Below are 19,899 nucleotides of genomic sequence, written 5' to 3'. Positions count from 1 at the left end.
CAGTATTTTGGTTAATGGATTTTCTCCGAGTATCAGCCTCTTCCTTCCGCTCTTCTCTGAAAGTCGCCAGGAAAGGCATTGCAGCCACTCACTTCCTGGTGCTAGAAGAAGCTGAGCAGTCCAGGCATGCAATTAAACTCTCCTTAGATGGCAAAGGACCTTGACAAGGTGTTCAGCCGCCAGGTGTGAGGTGCGGGACTCTCCTAACATCTGCACATCTGTCTGGGTCTTTTATGGTGTTATACCGCTTCACCATGGCAACAGACTGTGAGCACTAAGCCCAAGGGGCAGAGCAGGAACACAGTTATCTGCACATCACAGGCTGGTGCAGAGAGCATGAGTGACTACTGGGGTTGTATATTAGAGCTGGAACTGCCATGGCATTTGCTGAGACAGTGTCATAAGGCAGACAGTCCTGGCTTTGAATCCTGGTTTTGCCTGCATGAACTTTGAACAAGTTACTCTTGGGTCCCAAGGTTTCTTAACTGTAAAAGCCAGATGACTTTAGGGACCGAGATACAGCTCTGTGGTACAGTATGCACTAGTACATACAGGCTCTGGGATCAATCCCTGGGAGCACCAAGGAAAAGAAGGCAGGGGGTTCACTGAAAAGGCATTTTAGGGATTCTAACAGAGAAGCTAGTGTTGTGCCTGGTCGGAAAGGCCCTTAACACATGGAAGCTCTCGTTATTGCCTCTTTGCCTCCCACTTTTCTGAGACTACCAGGATACCTGCCTCTGAGGTTATAGCAAACAAGGGATTGGCTTGGCCGAGCCCATCAAACTCTACAAGTCTCCTGGAAGTTGGTCTGCCCTGCAAACTTTAGAGGCTGGCATTCTTACTTTGCCTCTTTTTAATAACAGGAATCAGAGCTTTTATTCTGCAGGTAAAACTTTGCTTCCTCTCCAGAGATGCTGCAAAGCCATAGGCTGATTGATGTCTGTGTATGAATTTGTTGACATTGAACATCCATGGTCTGGGAATGCTTTTGAGATTCTGTAGAGCAGTCTTCTTAAGACATGTACAGGATTTGAACCTGAGACCAGGAAGTATTTAAAATAAGACTGGACACATTTGGGTGGGGTGAATATAGACCCTCATGTGCTCATGTAAGCAGACATGCATCACCTCATCTACCCAATTGCTAACCTAAAACACTACTTATCAGAGGCATTCACTGATATTTGTCTTATGCAGGAGAAAGAGGACTCAGCTGGAAGCTAGGAGCCAAGAGGCCGCTCTCATCTCACCCAAGTTCAGCAGTGTCACTTGATAGTCATGTATCCTGTCTGTGCTTTACCGCCTCATTCGTAGAGACAGTGGGCCACTTTTGGAAAACCTCCTGTTGGCATTGCCAAAAGCTTTGAAGGGATTTACTTACTTTAATTTATTAACTCATATCCTCAAATTACCTCCTGAGGAAGGCTCTTGACTTTTGAAAACACTGGGCTGGGGTCCAGCATGTCTGAGGCGAGGGTTCCATCTCCAAACCATCATGGCTTTATTTTGTATTTTAGGTGTTGTTGTTGTTGGTGGTGGTGGTGGTGGTGTGTGTGTGTGGTTGTTGTTATTGTTATTTGAGACAAATTCTCACTATGTAGACCTGGCTGGCCTAGAACTCATTATGTAGGCAAGGCTGACCTTGAATTTTGGCAGTCCTCCTACCTCTGTCTCCTGGGTCCTGCAATTACAGGCATGTGCCACCACGTTTGGCTTCATCTCAATGTTTCTACGCCTTAGTAAAATTAAGAGCTACGTAAACTTCCAGCATCCACGTTGGATGAACGAGGACTGTCAGCTTGACCCGTTTGCAATATTTACACTTCTGAGGACCCATGTCAGATCTGTAGATGTGGAATCAAAAGCCAGTCCTCCCCTCCCTTATCCAGCAGCCGCCCGCCCACCCCTTGTGTCTGCCCGGGTCTGTGGATTCCCCCTTCCCTCAGAAATGCCATCACTTGCTCCCATTTCTGTGCCCCTTGGCTCCGATTTAATGTGTTTGCTTTGGTGTATTTTTATGTCTTTGTGTCTATAGACTGGATGCTTGTGAGTGTATAAGAACCAAGGTCCCAGATCTTGCCAAAAGGCCTGGCATCACCTAAGAACTCAATATTGATTGCATTTTCACTTTTTCCTTTTTGATTTTTCACGTTTACTGCCCATTTCATAATGGCCATGCAGTATACTTGTAATAGAGTAAATGTAGCAGTAACTCATTTAATCGTTTATGTGCCCTTAAAAGGTAACTACCCCAAAATTTCTCAAATCTAACAGTGCAGCAGAGCCCCGTGTTAGCTTATTAAAATGCATGGCTAAGACCCGTGAGATGCTACTTGGTCACCCTTAGGTACCTCTCAGGCTCCTTCAGCTTACTGTCTGCGTGTAGTGTGCACACATGCGCACACTTTGCTAGAGATTGAACACAGAACTCCACACATATAAGGGAAGTCCTCTACGCTGAGCCCTACCTCAGGCCCATTTCTCATGTCAGGATGGATGGGTTCCTTGCTAGCTCACCTGTAAGAAGCTCCAGTGGGCTCATGTTGTTGAGCACAGGCCAGATGGTGAACAGCTCTGTTAGCTTTGTCACCGAGCACATCTTTATACAGCAGTTTTTCTCTGCATAGCAACACTTGAAGATTACTTTTATTATCTCCATTTGAGATATATATGTTGTGACTTCCCCAAGGCACGCCACCCACCTTAGCTGCATGCAAGCACACCCTGCCCTCAGTCCAGGCATGATGGATCAGCACACTTGGTGGGCAGCATTGCACCATCAAGTAGAGACTCCAGCTCTCCAAATGTGCTGTGGTGCCCACCCACCTGCTTCTGGGGTGCAGTGAAGCAGTGGAATTCAATTTGTGGCGGTGACCTAAGAAGGGCTATTTTTAGTAAGAAAGTAGGTCAGGGGCTGCAGCGGTGCTGCCTGAGAGATGAGCAGCCTCCCCTCTCAGCAGGACGGATTCTCACTTCTCAGCAGCCAGAGTGGAGGTGAGGAAGGCAAGGCCGACATCTTCACATGGTCGCCTCTGTCACAGGCAGGGTGGGACTCCCGGGACACAGCACACATCCACCTAAGACACAGAAGGTTTGTCTGGGAGACCTGAGTACCACTAAGATTGCCCTTCAGGAAGTATCTGAATGTGAAACAGCATGCGGCACACCTGCTGCATGCCAGCCGCTGTTCTAGTGCGGTATGATTATAACCGCTTAGTCTCTGCACTTGCTTTGCAGGTATTAGACTTGCAGAGAACCTGACAGATTGCTGAGACTATGCAGTCCTTGCATATAGAGCCAGACTCGACTCCAGCACAACTATGTGGCCAGATCATCATACCATACATGCTGGGAGTGATTTTTATAAATTACCACCCTGCTTCTGACTCATTTTGTTCAATCCAGAGTACAAAGCTAGCTGTCTCCGTGTGAACTTACCAAAGTCAGGGCTCGCAGGGTACCCAGGACTATCTGATCATGGTGGCCCCTGGGAACTAAAACCAAACCAAAGCATATGATTTCTAGCCCTGATGGGTTTGAAGTCTTCTGTCCATGTTGGCCTTCTGTGACAAATGGTCCTTGATGATGAATAGGCTGACACAGACTTATAGACAGAGTGTAGTAATTTACTATCATGATTCAATGTGCACAGCACAGAGGACTCCAAGAGAAGCCCACTTCTTGGGCACCATCAGCCTTGAGAATTTGTTCCTGGCTGTATTTTGTCACTTCTGATAGAGAGCACATCCCCTGAAGGAGCCGTTGCAGCCTGAGGCCTCTCCTACTGTCTCCACTTCTCCAGGCAAGAAGGGAAGACATTTCTGGATTCCAGGCTGGGTGACATTCATTCATTCATTCATTCATTCAACAAACGCATTTGAAACCATGCTAGGTATATAATTAATAAGATCATTTCCACTCCTTACACAGAATTTAGGTCCTTCTCTGGACCTCGGGTCATAGTTTACTCATCATCAAATGAGAAAGGAGGAGATAGGCAATTTCATTTTAGCTGTAAGGCTTCACAACCTGTAGTTCTGAGTTATAAACATCCGTCACTGAGTCACAGGGCCACTCTTACTCATTTGTATCTAATGCAAAAGAGGACAAAATGAAACTCGCCAGTTTCAGACTCACAATGGGAAGCAGAAACACAGGCTCATCTAGTTGCTCCATATACAAAGACAAACAGAAGGCTACAAGAAGTTATACCTTGTCTGCAATTTAGTGACGCCGGGATAGGGAGGCCAGTCATTCAAGGCCAAGGTACAGTCCTGTGGTAGCTGCTTCCCAGTCTCCTCCAGCTGCTGAGCTGCTCCTGGGAAGGCTTCCAGGATGTCGCAAGAGTGAGCTCCCCAGAGTCTCCCTGCCTGTGCTTCTGGCCAAGCTCCTGAACCCCCTTGCATCCCAGGAGAAAAGGGTGAGGTAGACTCTGATCACTGAACCCCAGAAGGGAAATAAGATTGAAATTGCCTGTACCAAGACTGCCACAAAGATGGACATGAAATTGAAGTAGAGCACGGAGAATTTGATGTCCAAGTTCCTAAAACACAAGTAGATAGGCAAGTATAAAGCAACTGTATAACGGCTAGGTGGAAATAGCTGGCCAGACGCTGCCATGAGCTCACAGGGGGACCTACAGAAGGGCCAGTCTCCCCTGCTGTCCTCTAAACATCCTGCGCTTTTAGACCTTGCCCACCACCCACTTGCAGCCAATGTTTGGAATCTGAAGCTGGAAGGACAGAGAATGTTTCTAACGTCCAGCTCCAGGAGGCCCATCTCCTATGCAGTAACTCGGACAGCCCCGCTCTGCATGAGGAAATGCTGTGTTACTGTAAAGCTTTGGCAAATACTAGCTTTTCTCTTCTCTCCGTCACTGTCCAGGAACCAGCACATTGAAATACTCCCCTTAGCGAATCAATACTGTTTTCTGGCTTCTCGTGATTCTGTAGGAAGAAGGTGTTCAGAATCTGGAGAGGATAAGAGCATCGTCCTTGATTATAAAAAACTGTTGTCCATTCTGTGTATATCCTTGTGTAATTTTAATCTAAATTGGCTCAAACCCAATGCACAGATCTTATTGCCTTATTATTGTAAAAAGAGATTTCCAGTAAGTATATAACATTGTCATTGAGAACATCCATGCATATAAAGTATGTGCGACCTTACTCATGCATGTACTGTATGGTATCAGACAGTAAAGACAGCTTACATCTCAGACAGAGATGTCCAGGTGGATGCCTGAGTCTGCAGCATTAACTCCCTTTGCCCTGGTGGCTACTGCTGATCCTGCACTGAGAGAGCTGGGTCACCCAGCCAGTCTCCTGACCTGGAAGTCAGTTCCAGCCAGTCACTTGGGATAATTACAATTGGGAACTGGGAAATTCCAGTTCTGATAATCCCATTGGTAATGCTGAGTGAGGCAGCCAGGTTTAGGGTCATCCTTCCAAAGACTGCACTGGCTCTGCTGTCTTAGAGCCCTTTTCCTTCATCTCTTTTGCTCATTTTTTTTTTTTTTTTTTTTTTTTTGTTCCCTCTCATCCTTCTCAGGAGAAGGGGCCACATCTTACTGCCACTATATCATCTCTCTCCAGCACAGTGCCTGGCACCTGGGTAGTTCTCAGCCAGCAGAGGGTGATGGAGGAAGGAGACAGACACATTTGCATGACTTACCTACCACTTAAACACATCCAAATAATCATTATAATTTGTCCTAAAGGCTATGTCATTATAAAACTCTTCTGAAACATAGAGTAGGCTCAGATTGGTAGACCTGACGAAACAAGGTATAAGTCTCAGCTCCCCTTTTATTGAATAGTGATTGAGTCTCTCTTTTTAAGTCTCTCTCTCTCTCTCTCTCTCTCTCTCTCTCTCTCTCTCTCTCTGTGTGTGTGTGTGTGTGTGTGCAGGCATGTTCATATACATTGTGCACATGTGAAAGTCAGAGAACAGCCTCTGATGTCTGTTCTCATCTTCCACTTTGTTTGAAACAGGGTCTCTGTTGGTCAGTTGGTGCACCAGGTTAGCTGGTCCATGAGCTTCTGAGAATTCCCCTGTCTATGCCATGGAAACACTGGGATTACAGACATGAGCTACTGTGTTCTGGGGATTCCACAGGTCCTCATGATGTGCAGCAAGCTACCTCCCCAGCCTGTGATTGAATCTCTGGTGTAACTTCCGTTTCCTCGATAAGGATTATGTACCCACTACTCAATGGTTGTTGTCGGGATTGTGGTGCAAGGATGCCCAACATAAAATAAGAACATAAATATTTGAGCTCCTTCTCTTTTTTTCCCTTGCCCAATGTTGAGTGATAGAAAAAGTAGGGAAGGATGGATACTCTCCAGTCTATAACATAGCAGAGGGCAGTATGTACAGGGTCAGCTGCTGGCTTTCCAAGGCTCTGACTGAAGCACAGGCACCTCAATGGATCCCATCTTAACCCTGAGTTTAGCAGGATTAACAGAAGCATCAAGAATCCAATAGATTGTTGCAGCTCAGTTCTCATGTAGCCCTATTCAGTGCTTGCATTTTCCTCAAGATACCCCAGGCCATTATGAACTGCTCGTGGGGCTGGAGATGTGTGTGTTGGGTTTGTGACAGCTCCTCTCTCCATGCCCTGCCCTAGCATCTCTGATCCCAGACCTTCATGGATCTGCCCTAGTACAAGTTTCTTTTTCAAACTATAACAAGCTGTTTCAGCCCCAGACTGGAAGCCAGGCTGTTCTGAGCAAACTGGTGAGTGATGAGGCCTCTCCCAGTGCCACCAACACCATAGTAACAGCAGCAGCCACCCTAAGCCATATGTAAGACTGTGTGGCTTCCCTAAGACAGCATTCTGAGTGGGTATCATCAGTCCTCTCTGTAAAGCAGTGGTTTGTGATCAAGACTATGGCTTCACAGTTCTGCCAAGGTTCAGATCCTGGCCCCAGCATTTTAGTACATCCCCTTGCTGTATTTCTTTAGCAAGAGTCTAACTAGTGATATACTGTGAGGATTCAGTGGATTCCGCCAGCATGCTACTTGGCCTAGCGCCTAAAGCATGCTGAGTCAATCGTCAGTAAATGTTACTGTGGTAATGATAGCAACGGTGGCTGTGCCACTCAACCATCCATTACTGTAACAAAAATACCTAAAGCGGCATAAACTTAAAGAGAAAAAGGTTTGCTTTGGCTGGTGGCTTAAGAGCTTTCAGTCAAGCTCCGTTGGTTTCAGGCTTTGGGGGGTCTGTGATGACAGAAGAGTGAGGTGGAGCCCATGCTAGAGAAGAGCTGCTCCCCTCATGGCAGGCAAGATGTAGAGAGAGTTCCTTCATGGGCATGCACCCTATGGCCTAACTTCCTCCCACTAAATGCCACCTCTTAAAAGTTCTGCTGTTTTCCGGTACCACAAGCTGAGAGATTAGCCTTCTAGAGACTGCTAAGGACAGGAGTCTCGAGGGACATCTGAGCTGAGGGATGACCAGGCGGGAGGTGAAGAACAGCTTTCCAGGTTTTGAACTCATTTCAGCTCAGTGCTGTTAGAATGGGGAGGTCGGTGGGTCCGGAGTGTGGAGAATATGCTAGGCCCCTATAGGCCTTGCTAAGAAATTTCCTCTTTACCCTAAGTTCATGGGGACAGTTGGGAGATTTGAAGCAGAGACAGACATGTATGTGGCACATGAGGAGAGGACCATGTTCAGTGTAGTGTTTGCAGGAGATTCCCAGCACCGATCCTAAACATGGGTGCAAGGCCAGGTGTGGGAAGGAAAGGAAAGTTTTGTAGCATTCTGGGTAAGAATTGGTGCTGAGTTGGGCTAGAGGGGCAGCAGTCAGGTGAGAAAGGACATGTGAGCTGAAGACAGATGACTGGGCACCTTGCTAATGGTCTGCGTATAGCCATATAGCCATGAAGAGAGAGCGTGAGGAGGTATGTCCTCATTCTTTCCATTCTAGGCGTTGATGGGTTGTGGATTGCCATGTTCTAAGTTAAAATGATACTTTTGTAGCTTAGGGACAATTTTAATGCCACTTGAAAGAAAAAAATAATAGCAGGCAAGCTGGGAATCCTAGCAGCTGCCTGGAGGAGGGAGCTAGAGGAAACTGTAAGCAGCTGTATGGTAGAAGAGGGAAGGGCTTCAGAAAATAACCGAAAGGCCCAAAATATCAGGGCAAAAGTGATTAGGCATTTGGCCAGTATCCAAAAGAAAAAGCTAGAAGAAGAAAGAAGAGTGATGCTTTTCCGAGTCTAACCCAGGTAGGCAGGCTTGGCAGTGATGCCGTGAGGTGACTCCATGAAGCTGCCCAATGGGCTTCTGGGAAGGGAAGTGCATTGTTTCATTAAGGGGATAATTGTCTCTTTAACTCCTCAGTGTATCTTCAGTAAGTCAGCCATCCTGTGGGGTGGACTCCTAGACAGATAATTGACAGGCCCAATGGGATTAATTATTCCTTAGTATAATATTTTATTGGTTCGTTGAGAGTTTCATACATGCATACAATGCGTTTTTGCGTTTTGTTCATATTCACTCTCTACTTCTCCCCCTAGACTCCTCCAGGATCTGCCTCTCCCAACTTCACGCCCGCCTCCTTTTTCATAACCCTTTGAGTCTAGGTTTGATATATATATATATATATATATATATATATATATATATATATATATATATATATATGGGAAATAATCTTTTTAATATAGAAGGTGGCTAAGTTTGAGTAGAAAAAAGTTTGATTGGAAATTGATCATGTTTCACTGAAGGTGACTTTAAAATATTCAAATATATATGATAGGACTTTAGAATGCCCTTGACTAATCTAACATGCATCCAACCTCTTTGGACATCAGGCTTGCCCACCTCTGTTGGTCTGAGGACAATGGTTTGCTTCCCACCCTTTGCAGTCCTTTCTTTACCTGAACATTTGAAACATGGATGCCACGGGAGGACAGCCTAGGTGAGAGTTTCCCTCCTAGGAAGCAGTTCACAGACTTCTGTATGTTAAGATGTTACATTCACATTTATAGGCGAGATAGTTCTGTTTAATATGTGTACTTTATCCATTGCTTAATTAAAACACTTAATACTATTAAATATGCATGCACATGTTGAGGGCACAGTGTCAAGTCAGAGAAGCCCCCTCTTGGTTCTTGGGTGTGATAATCTTACACCGGTCTAACCTGGCTGTAGTTGTGATCTTAGAGAAACCAAGCAAGGGGGAGGGGCCGCATTCTCTGAATACTAAGTCTGCAGGATACTGGGGTGTTGGCTTTTATCAGAGGACTGGTTTGTTGGGGCTCCCTCTACAGCTGCCGCTCCTCAGCCTGTCCCTGGAGGTGTGTCTTCTCCATAGTCCCCCTGGACAGTGGCTACATCCCCTCCCTCAGGCAGTATATTCTGGTTTGTTGGATGAATGCCATCTCTCTGGGTCCAGGTAAGTAGGTGAGGAAGAGAAATGTTCAGAGTGAGTCTGTGTCCTACAGAGTGGCCAGGAGAGCAGGGACAGATGGACAATGGAGTCAGGCACCCTGGCACCCCGTGGCAGGACCGTGGTATCTATGAGGATCGTTTGTCTAATGAAAACCCAGACTCAAGAGCAAATGAATCCAGAGTGGTGTTCGCCCTCACACAGCCCTGCACAGTGTGGTGAAGGGAGAAGATGTTGACACAAGATATTGGTTCCCAGGAAGCTGGCATTCCAGACTCTGTGGAGCCCAGACTTCCTTACAGCTGGAGCACATGGTGACCTTGTTGGGGACAGGTGTTGGGTGGGGCAGGGGAGACTCCAGGATCTTGCTGGGTAAAATGGTAGACTTAAAAAAAAAAAACCACACCCCTAAGATTCTTTGATTCTTATCTCTGATTTTTATATTTATTTGTGTGTGCATGTGTGCATATGTGTGCACCGCATTTGTACACATGTTTGCGTGCATGTGTTCCTGTGTGTACATGTGTGTACCTGCAGGTGTGTGTGCACCTGAAAGGGAAGGCCAGAGATTGACATTGGGTGTCTTCTTCAATCACTCTCCATTTGAAATTTTGAGTCATGGTTTTCCCTCGTTCCTGATTCAGCTAAGGGGACAATCCAGTAAGCTCCAGGGATCTTAACACTGGAACATCCAACTCACCTCTCTTTCCTTCCTTCCTTCCTTCCTTCCTTCCTTTCTTCCGTCTGTCCTTTCTGTCTTTCTTTCCTTATTCTTTGTCTCCTCCTCTTTTTCCCCATCTTCTTCCTCCTCCTCCTTTTCTTTTCTTCTTCTTTGCATCTGGTATTTATGCTTGCATGCTAAACACTTTACTGACTGAGCTACCCCTCCAGCCCTTTTTTTTTTTCATCTTGAAAAGTGAGTTGAATTTATGCAAGAATTAGTGACATCAGAAGAACAAGGCTGAATCTTTACTCCATGCTTCCTGCTCTATGAACAGCAAATCGCTTTCTGAGCCTCTTACTCTAACTCTCTTTCTTAAATGTAGTTTATCCAACCTTGCAGGGGTGTGTGTGTGTGTGTGTGTGTGTAGGTCTGTGTTTGTCTATGTGTCTCTGTGTGTATGTGTGTCTATAGGTCTATGTTTATGTGTGTGTTTGTGGGGGTCAGTTGAGTTCAGCACTGCAGCCATCAGCCGGAGTGCAAGAAGGGGAGAATCCCATAGGGCCTTGAGCAGCTGGCAGCTCCATGGAGTGTATGTGTGGCTGGGGTCACATGCTCTGAAGAACATTTGTGGCTCCCAAGAGCACAAATGCAAGGCATGCGTCAACTCCCTGGCAGTCTGGATGACTAGGACACTCTGTCCTCTTTCTCCCCACAGCTGACACTCTTTTAGCACAGAGCCCACCTGGCTTGGCTTTCAAAAAAGCAATCCTTTCAGGTGCTGATCGCAACTGTCTGCAATCTGATCCCTGGGACAATTCAGTCTGTGCCCCTCTCCGTGCCAGTTCTCCCAAAGCTGATCTGAGGAATTCCTTTTCCTGAAGCACAGTTCTGTATCTTAGGAAGTCCATGCTGGCTCAGTCCTTGAAAACTGGAGGCTGCTTGCTGCTTGCAAAATCATTGACACCCCAAGCAAGGATCTAAGTCCTTATGTCACCACCTAGCACACTTGAATCAAGCCAACCTGAAGACATTTGTTCCTGTTCAAGGTGTCCACGACAGCTCTCCAGGGCACATCGTTCTGTGCAATTCAGATTCTCATTTGTTAGTTATGTCTTCTACCCAGCATCCCTGCAAGCTCCATATATATGGTGGGGTTTTCCCACCCCTCTGTTCCCATTAAGACCGTGGCTGTGCAGGCTGCAGTTGTGCATCTGATCCTTGACAACACTGTTTCTCACATCCTAGCCCGACACAGTGAAAGCGGCATTGAGTAGCCATGTGACCTGCACAAGCTGGTTAAGGTGAAGTGTGTGGCACAGCAGGAGGTGGTCTGCACTGTTACTCACTGTGTTCTCACAGTAGGTCTGCAAGGGGAGCCTTATTACAAGCAAGCACCCTGTGCTAAGGTGACTTTCCCTGTCTGAGTCACAGCCTTCCATCTTGTGAGAGTGTGGCTCTGAGCACCACCTCTCTGGGAGGGTGCTGAGTGGGGCCTTGTGTGCGCATTGCTCAGCACAGAGCCTGGCCTGGGAGGGGCTTGGCCCAGGCCTGCTTCCTTTCCCTAGTGTCCCTCTGTCCTTCTGCTATACACCACTGAATACATTTAGAACTGAGCTCATGCTGAGTCCTCTCCATAGCTTCTCTACTGGGCTTGCCCCCTCCCTCCCAGAGGCTACTCAAATCCCTTATCTGAGCTCTGTCAGATGTCGCCTGTTTGGTCCTATGCCAGTCCTGGAGACACTGTCCTTCACTGGCATGAGTATCACAACCCTGACATTTGCCCCAAGGCTGGGCTCTGGAGCCAGAGCCTCACCCTCCCTGCCCGCCCTGGGGCTTTCCCTTTCCTCACGTCCTCTGGGACTCCGCTTCCTGCCACACTTGGCTCAGAGCTTTCATGATGTTACACTGTGTTTTGTGAGGGGTTAGGAACAGGCATGACCTGGAACTCTGGTCTGGGTTCTGTGTCAAGCTCTCAAGCTTGCTGATTTCGGTGGAGTGATTAAGGAGAATAAGCAACAGGAAGTTAGGAGCCTCGTTGTTGGGCCCCATTTGGGCAGGGGAGATAGCTGAGTGAGTAAGGTGCTTGGGCACTAGCCTGAGGACCAGCTGAGGGCTGAGTGTAACTATTCTAGAAACTCGGCAATGGTCTTGACTGGGGCCCAGCATGGAGAGAGAAGCCAGCATCTAGTGAGTGTCGAAAGTGCAGAAGCCATCTACTCTGTTCAGTCGGTGCTAAGCTAATGTAGGTATGAGGGACACCCAAGTTTTGGTCTGAACTGGGGATGAGGAAGAGTAAGAGGGCATCTCCTCACGGTGAGTGGACTTGTGAGGTGGTAGACCTTACTGCCAGGCAGAAGACTATAGATAGAGGGCAGTTCTTGCACCTCTAAGAGACAGTTTAGGGAGGTGAAAGGGGGAGGGATTGTAAAGAATTCTTCATTCGGCAATCTCTTGGCAAGTGCCTCATCTGGGCCTGGTCTCCTGGGGGCAGTGAGTAGAGGCAGCCAGGTCCTGTTCTTGTGAACCTCTTATCTCTCACAAGGGGGCGGGTGTATAGAGAGGTGAATCTGGAAGCAAAGGGGAGGGAGGGTGGGAGCTCAAAAGACAGAGTTAGCTTTTCCTAATGTTATGGGAACTCTTCAGAGAACATCCTAGAAGAGACAGTTTCCAGCATCTGCAAAGGCTCAGAATCCTGGGGAAAGGCATGGGGTTTACTGCTGTGAGCAGACACCATGACCAAGGCAACTCTTAGAAGGACAGCATTTAACTGGGGCTAGCTCACAGGTTCAGAGGTTCAGTTCATTATCAAGGCAGGAACATGGCAGCATCCAGGCAGACATGGCGTGGGAGGAGCTATGAGTTCTACATCTTGATCTGAAGGCCCTTAGGAGAAGACTGACTTCAAAGCAGCTAAGAGAAAGGTCTCGAAGCCCACCCCCATAGGACACACCTCCTCCAACAAGGCCACACCTCCTCCAATAAGGCCACAACTAATAGGGCCAAGCATATTAAAACACCACAACATGTGTCCAAGAAATAGAGCCAGGTCCTAGTGGCATATGTCTGGAATCTCAGGAGCTCAGAAGCTGAGGCAGGAGATAGTGAGTTTGAAACCAACCTTGGATATATAGCAGGTTCCAGGCCAGTGTAAGACCTTCATAGTGAGAGCCTTTCTGAAAGAAAGAGGAGAGATTTTTAAATACCTCCATGTGGCTTAGATAGAGATTATGTGCTGGCATGTCATCAGTCAGCTTTCTGTCACTATGATAAAATGCCTGACGTGACAGCATATAATATAATAGTAAGGCTTTGCTTTGGTTTCAGTGCCTTATCATCTGGCTCTGTTGGTTTGAGCCTATAGCAAATTAGCACATTATTGCAGGGAAGCAGAAAGAGATACACAGCAGGGTCCCACTGTTTCTCTTCAAGGACCTACCACTGGGGACCTATCTTCCTTCTCTTAGAACTGACATCTTAGAGGTTTTGCCTCCCCTACTTCCAGCACTAGGTGTCGAGGATCAGACCTCTGATACAATGTTGCCTCTTGGGAAACACTGGAATCTGGATTCCAGCAGAGGAGGTTTGGACTGGTGTGTACGAGTGTTGACTGCCCAGGCAGGGACTTGGTATGGAGTGTTGGAGGTGCTGGATTTAATCCAGAAACTAACCAGCATCCTGGAGTCAGTGTCTAGTTGATAGAAAGCCAGTAGCTGCCGCAGAACACTAAGCAGCCTCCCTCCTCCCCACCCCCCACCCCTGAATCTGGATGCAGCCACAGAAAGATCCCCCACACAGCACTCCAGGTAGCCACTTCCAGTCAGAAGTGGAATTGGCAGGAGATGAGGCCCATTTGGCATTCCCAAAAGAACATGAGTCTGTGAATCTGCTTAAAGAGATCCAAGACCACATTCTTCCTTGAACTGCTTCATTAGCTCCAACTCTGTGTTGCCTACATCTTATAAGACAGTGGGAAACAGGAGTGGGGGTGGGGGTGGCCCAGGACCCCTGCCATAAGGGGAGGCCTGACCATGGTGCAAAGGAGGAAATCTGAGTCTGGTCACGTTTCTATTTGAAGGGCTCACTACTGAGACAGACGGCCCATGGCTCAAGGAAGCCCTACATGGATTGTAGGAAAGTGGAAGTCTGAGTAAATGAAGAGGCAGTGTAAGTCCTGTGAAGAAGATAAAGGAATCGGGACGTAGCCATTAGTCTTTGAACTAATAACAGCCATGATCATCTTGGCAGCTCTAGGCTCTCAGAGCCCACACAGGCTGGTGTGCCCAGTGGTTAGTTGAATAAATGAATACAGGGAAGAACTTAGCTATTCAACCAGCTGACCCTACAACCTGGGTCCCAAGCCCAGCAGTTGAGTTCTCAGCTCTGCAACAACCCGGCTGTTTCCACTCCTCTAAATATTCCAGGATGGAGCATAGAACATTTCCCAGCAAACCACATTATCACCCACTTCTGAAATGCCTCAATTTCATCAACATAAAATAGCAAAAACAAGCACGACTCCACATCTCAGATCTGCCTTCTAAAAACAGAACCTGTGTCTGCCTCAGAGTTGTGAAGGTTGTATTAAACAACAAGATTGTCCTTTTTGAGGGAAAAACAAATTAAATCTCATCCTTTTGACTAGGGATTTTAATCGGAAATGGAGTCAGTTTGATCTAAATGTGAGCCTGTATCTGTAGAACATTTATCGGCATCCGCTATGAACAGGGCTTTGTGTGAGGCATTGAGGAAGAGAGGAAGATGAACAAGATACATCCTCGGGTACAGAACTGATGGTCTAGCCTGGGATGAAGCATACATACCCTTGATTGTGACCCAGGTGGACAGCGTATGCAGCAGCGGTCCAGGTCCCAGCCAGGAGAGATGAGAGGAAGAGATCTCTTCCAACTTCACCAAGCAGGAAGTCTGCTTCCCTCCACAACTCTATGGCACTCAGAATTCAGAGTCATTATGGGTGTGCTCTACAGCTGTCTGATGCTCTCAGTCACCTTCCAGCCACCAATCTGATCACCTACCTTTCTTATTGGCAGTAAGAATCATGTCAGGCCTTCATGAACATGCTGTCCCTCCTTCATGACCTGTGGCCCTTTCCTGGCTAATGTCCTTGTGACTGATTTCAAGAAAAAGCTGTTCCACCCTGTGCAAGCCTGGAAACTATTTGTTCAGCACGTGACCCTTTTGGTTGTGACTGCCACTGAAACTTGGGACCTAACTAAAATAGGATCACCGTCTTTCTGTCATTGTTTGAGCACTACTGGTCAGACTTTCGTCTGGGTGGGACCTTGTGCTGAGCAAGTAGATACATGCCAGGCCTGCCCTCTGGGGTTAGTGTGGTCCAGGCCCAGAGGTGCTGTAGTTGCACCTGGGAGGAACTCTGGGGAGGATTCTGGGGAGAATGAAAATGCTTTTAGGTTATGACCAGGAAAGGTAAATGCAAAGATATCATATGATTGGGTCTTTGCATAATGCACTGATCTTGAGCCTCCCAGTAGGTGGAGTCTGTGAAAAGTGATGAAAAAGCAGAAGCCTCTTGGAACAGTTACAAATGTTGGGCAGCTTCGGTCTCACTAAAGTGACTGGAGCTCCAGCAAAAGGGGGCCAGGTTATCACACAGGGTTTCATGCTCAGATGTAAGTGCAGGCAGTTACATAGTCTACGGGCAGTAGAGCATCACTAATAGTTTTTAAATAGGCTGCAATATAGAGCCTTAGGGTTAGTGAAGACTTCAGTTGTGGTTGACCCAGCTCTAATACTGAGTTCCAGAGGAGGAATTGCCAACCCTGGATCAAACAGCCAGTGCTAGGGCCTGGGCCGGAGCCAGATTTCTCTGTCTACACATTCCATGATTGTCTCAATGTTCTGTGGCTGTGAAGAGCCACATGACCACAGCAATTCTTATACAAGAAAGCATCTCTTTGGGGCTCGGTTACAGTTCAGAGATCTAGTCTATTATCCTCATGGAGGGGGGCATGGCATCTCACAGGCAGACATGATAGCTGAGAGTTCTAATCCAGATCTGAAGTCAGCAGGAAGAGAGTGAGATAATAGGCCTGGGTTAAGCATTTGAAACCCCAAAGCTCATCCCCAGTGAACACTTCCTCCAGCAAGACCACACCTCCTCCAGCAAGACCACACCTCCTAAACCCTATCAAGTGGTACCACTCCTTAATGACTAAGTATCTGAATACATAAACCTATGGGGGCTATTCCTATTCAAACCACCTTGACAATGATATTGTATGCTAAGTGGATAACTGAGGCTTTTGGGGGAGGTAAACTGAGGGAGGAGTCAGAGGGGGCTAGCTTTTACAGTTCATTAGACTCTAGGCAATAGGGTAGAAGGGAGAGGCTGGTGGGTAAGAGCACAGAGGCTCAGACAGCAGGGCTTGGAAAGGGGAGAAAGATGGAAAGTGAGATCTGCTCGCACTGTCTCTGTGACTGTTCCTTACTGGCTTCTCCCTCTCTACTCCATTTGTTGAGCTTTCTCCAAGTGGAAAAGAAGGGCTAAGATCCAAAACAAGCATAGTAGACACCTCCAGTAGCAGCCACACTGGGGTGCTTCACAGCTTAGCCTGCTGTACCTTTTGTGTAGAGTACTAGGTCTTAGGGCCTCGGAATGTGACCATTTACCAGCCACTATTCTGCCATCGCAAGTTTATGCACAGGATCCGGGAATTGCCATCATTACCCAACCATCTCTGGTTTGGGGTTCCCTGCCAGGCTCTATGAAGGTGCTGTGTATGTGACTTGCTTCTTATCCCATAGCTGTGGAACCAGAGACCTCAGATGACTCCCTTGGCATGCTGATCCCAAGAGTAACTGGGCACCCAGCCTGAGAGAGCACTGGGCTGGCCTTTAGTCAATGCAGACCTCTCCTGGGACTGTTGCCTTGTTGCAGCATCACAATGCATATTTCCGGTGCCTGCTTAGTCAGAACCTCTGAGGGCAAAGGTCAGGAATTGGGCTTTTAAATTTGTTTGTTTGTTTGTTTATATTTAGGTGTATATGCATTGCCTATATTAGGTTAAAATGTGCACCATATGTGTGCAGGTACCTGCAGAGGCCAGAAAAGTATGTCCAATTCCCTGGAACTGGAGTTATAGACCATTGTAAGTTGCTCAATATGGATGCTGTGAACCGAACCTAGGTCCTCTGTAAGAGTGGTAAGCACTCTTAATGGCTAGCCATCTCTCAGGCCCACAGGCCAGTATTATTGACTGAGGTGAGAGGAAGTGTAGGAGGGAGGTTTATTAAAGTGACTTACAGGCTGTGGTCCATCGGATCTAACAGTGGCTGTCTACCAAGGGAAAGTCCAAGAGTCCAGTAGTGGTTCAGTCTATGAAGCTGGATGTCTCAGCTGGTCTTTAGTAGACGCTGGAATCCAAAGGAAGTGGGCTCCAGTGCCAGCGAAGGAGTGGATTTGGTGAGTGAGAGCAGGGGCCATTAAGCAGAGAGAGAGATTGAGGACCTCCTTCTCTGTCCTTTATAAAGGCAGCCAGTGGAAGGTTCAGTGCAGATTAAAGGTTTATCTTCCCACCTCACAGATCCAGATTACAAGTGAGGCTTCCCACTTCAAATGGACTAATCAAGAAAAAAAATCTCTCACAGGTGTAGCTAGCCACTTGGGCTTTAGTTGATTTTAGACGTAGTCAAGTAGACAACCAAGACTAGCCATCACACCAACTTACCATGAAAATACAAAAGCACACTGGAAAAATGTTAAAAGTTTATACATATTATTATATGTCATTAAAGTTTGCTGCCTTGACATCAAGGAAATTTGAAGTGTTTTTCAGACTAAAATATACTAAAAACAAAACAAAACAAAACTGGTAAAAGGGCTAAGAACTCACACTTGAAAAATGTGTGTCTGCTAAGTGAATGAATGGATCCCTCTAAGAGAGAGAAGCCCTGAGGAGAGATTGGCACACTCCCTTTGATAGCCTCCCCCTCATGCACTCAATCACTGTCATCTCCGGGTGCCCATTACAGGCTAGGGCCCTGTGCCAAGCCGGGAAGACAAGAGGTAATGAGATAGGGGCCTGTCCTCTAGGGCTTAGAGATCAATGTGAGTGTGCCGCATGGTGTCAGAGCGTTTGGCGCTGAGCAGGCGTGGTGAGGGGTACCAGTGCTTTGGTGACAAGAGTAGGAAGTAGTTTTCTTTGGACTGTCAGGAGAGTTGTCACCCAAGGATGTGTCCCCTAAGTCTAGGATCATCCCCAAAAGAAAAGCGCCTTTCGCTCCTTGCCATTGGCTTCCATGTTCATCCTATTGAATTTTCTGCTTCCTTCTCTTCTCACTGAACCAATCTCAGCAACTCTATGTTCTAAGATTTTCTTCACCCTTCCAAAACCCCCTTTCACACTCTAAGTCCACACTCTGGTTTAGTCATAAACACTTTGAAACAGTGCTCTTTCGAGGAAGGGTGGCCGTTCACATGGTTGAAATTGCATTGGGTTTTTGTTATTGTTGCTACTGTCGGTTTACATGTGTACTTTTGTACATTAGGGGCTGTGTTTGAGTGGTAATGGGGAAAGAGTTATTGGCAATTGTTTTCTCCGGCCTCTTTTATTTTACTAGATAATAGTCATGGTTTTGCTTATTTACAAGGAATCTAAATCAATGCCAGTCTGAGGGAATTGTAAAAGAGTGGGCTCCTTGTGTTTAGAGGTCAAACAACAATGATGAGTGCCCAGCCTGAAGCGGACAGAGCCACTCACAACTTGGAAGTGCCCTGCCCATTATACCCTGAAGTTCTATAGATAGTCTGCATGCCAGTGGCCTTGGCAGGTGCCAGTTAGCAAAACCCCAGCTGCCCGGAAACTGCTGGGTCTGAATCTGGGTTCTAACTTGCTCCCTGGCAATTTATGTGGACATCATATTTTTAGAGAGATTGTGAAGATAGTGCTTCATCCCTGTTGATTGATGGGGGTATTGGAGATCAGAAAGAGCAAAGAACTTTCCCAAATAGCCAAGGTTCAAGGCTGGCCTGTTTGATTCCAAGCTCAGCATTGTATCCTCAGTAGCTCTGGGTTCCCTTGTGATGTGTTTGAAAAGAACTCCTTCAGAGTCATGAAGAAGGAAGGATGGCATACCTTTTCAGGGTCCAAACATGTCTTCTTTGGGGAATGACATGAGTCAAGAGGAACCAGGAGCTCATATAGTGCGCCTTGACTTTGTGCCCAGGGGAAGCTTTGCTTGGCCGCTCACCCCTGCATTTTGCTGATGGGAGGAATTCTCATTATTTTACAGAGTATAACAAGCATGTCAGGAGTTGGATGTAGTATATGAGGGTCATACGATAGGACTTCCTGGGTGAAAGGTCAGGAAACCTGAGGGTTGTTTCTAATTCCTCTCCTTGCGTGAGGACAGCTTCTGATTTGACTAATAGGACTTGGTAGCCAGCCAAAGCCGAGACTTGGGCTTTGGACACTTGATCTCCTCTTGATTTATGAATGACTCTGTCTTGTACAGTAAAAGTGTTTTTCCCAAAGCTGGAAAAAAAATAGCTTAAAAGGAGGCCTGAAGAATCAAGATCACAAAATGTGTTATTTATAAGGGCCAAAAATAAGGGCCGGGCCGGGTCCTCTGCTCAAGCGAGCAGGCAACCTCCAAGCTCGGCGTGGAGTGGAATAGTTGGCTGGCCCAGGATTTATAAGGCTTCAGCACTAACCGGGGTCTCTGCAGAGTCCCAATGGCTCATTGAAAGAAGTAGCCCCATATAAGATAGCATTTTAGCTCAGAAAAACAAGTCCCAGCTTTTATTCTGGAAGGAGAAATTCTTGAAGGAAAATGGGAGATGGGTAATAAGTTTCT

General features: G+C 46.9%; 1 protein-coding gene across 7 annotated transcripts in view; it reads left to right on the top strand.

The window, feature by feature from the left end:
- Positions 1 to 19,899, top strand: part of Sergef (secretion regulating guanine nucleotide exchange factor) — a 199,607-nt gene that overhangs the window by 147,666 nt on the left and 32,042 nt on the right. The window contains exon 11 of one of the 7 annotated variants that reach the window (XM_076934613.1): positions 5,994 to 6,052. The exons of the other annotated variants lie outside the window; for them this stretch is intronic. Coding sequence (XP_076790728.1) covers positions 5,994 to 6,037 — 44 coding nt within the window. The 3' untranslated portion in view covers positions 6,038 to 6,052. Of the gene's footprint in view, positions 1 to 5,993; positions 6,053 to 19,899 lie in introns of those variants that run through there. 7 annotated transcript variants of the gene reach the window in all.

This window comes from Arvicanthis niloticus, chromosome 1, assembly GCF_011762505.2.
Source record: "Arvicanthis niloticus isolate mArvNil1 chromosome 1, mArvNil1.pat.X, whole genome shotgun sequence".
Lineage (NCBI taxonomy): Eukaryota > Metazoa > Chordata > Mammalia > Rodentia > Muridae > Arvicanthis > Arvicanthis niloticus.
The sequence above is the reverse complement of the archived record's forward strand: the minus strand, read 5'-3'. Positions and strand labels throughout refer to the sequence as shown.